This window comes from Galeopterus variegatus, unplaced genomic scaffold (genome assembly GCF_000696425.1).
Source record: "Galeopterus variegatus unplaced genomic scaffold, G_variegatus-3.0.2 Scaffold14908, whole genome shotgun sequence".
Lineage (NCBI taxonomy): Eukaryota > Metazoa > Chordata > Mammalia > Dermoptera > Cynocephalidae > Galeopterus > Galeopterus variegatus.
The window spans coordinates 2,931-3,740 of NW_007741019.1; the positions used below are offsets into that span (position 1 = coordinate 2,931).

At 44.7% G+C, this 810-nt stretch overlaps 1 protein-coding gene across 1 annotated transcript in view; it reads left to right on the top strand.

Moving 5' to 3' along the window:
• Nucleotides 1-505: 505 nt before the first annotated feature.
• Nucleotides 506-810, top strand: part of LOC103582104 (toll-like receptor 11) — a gene marked incomplete at its 5' end in the record, with an annotated part of 6,396 nt that continues 6,091 nt past the window's right edge. Inside the window, one exon of the mRNA XM_008563788.1 lies at nucleotides 506-810. Coding sequence (XP_008562010.1) covers nucleotides 506-810 — 305 coding nt within the window.

Below are 810 nucleotides of genomic sequence, written 5' to 3' on the forward strand. Positions count from 1 at the left end.
CTCTGCCACTTTCTACTACTTTGACCTTGAGCAAGTAGCTTAGTTTCTTTGACATTCAACTGCCTCATGAGTAAAACAAGGATAATATTATTGGGCGCATATATATTACACAGTTAATGATCAAATAAGAGTGTGTGTTCAGATCTTTCTATGTTTGTATCATCACCATTTTTTATCCTTCAATCCACTCTGTAATGGACAAGTGAATTTGCTGCCTTGCCTTGGAATGAGTCCATTCGTAGCTGAGGGCTCCCCTCAAAGAACGTACTAACCTCTGCTAATNTTTCTGTCTCCACTGGCTCTCTGCCCGCAGGGAGGCACAACCGAGGGTGTACAACTTGAATCCCTCACTTGGTGAAATGTGTCCTTTATATCATAATCACAGAGCTGTTTCTCCAGTATGTTCTAGAACTCCCAAGGATGTTATATGTAGCAGAAGGCTCTGGGCTGGAATTGTCTGCCATTGTAGGATTTGACACCCCTCTTCTTTCTCCTATTTTTCTAGAAACAATGCCAAGGATGGAAAGGCCTCTGTTCTCTACTCTTCTCCCTCTCTTACTGTTGGCCTTGATGAGCCTCAGCTTNATGCCTTTGATTACTTCCCCTCCCTACAGCTTCTGAGACTGCAGCTGGGCACCATCAGGATTACATCTGGGGCATTTCAAGGATTGCACCAGCTGCAGCACCTTTCCTTTGAACATCATGCTCCATGTTGCCTGAATCTTTTCCTCTCTCCAGATGCCCTGGAGCCCCTCACATTCCTCAGCAGCCTTTCGTTTCAAGGATACTGTCTGAATTGTAGCCAGAACA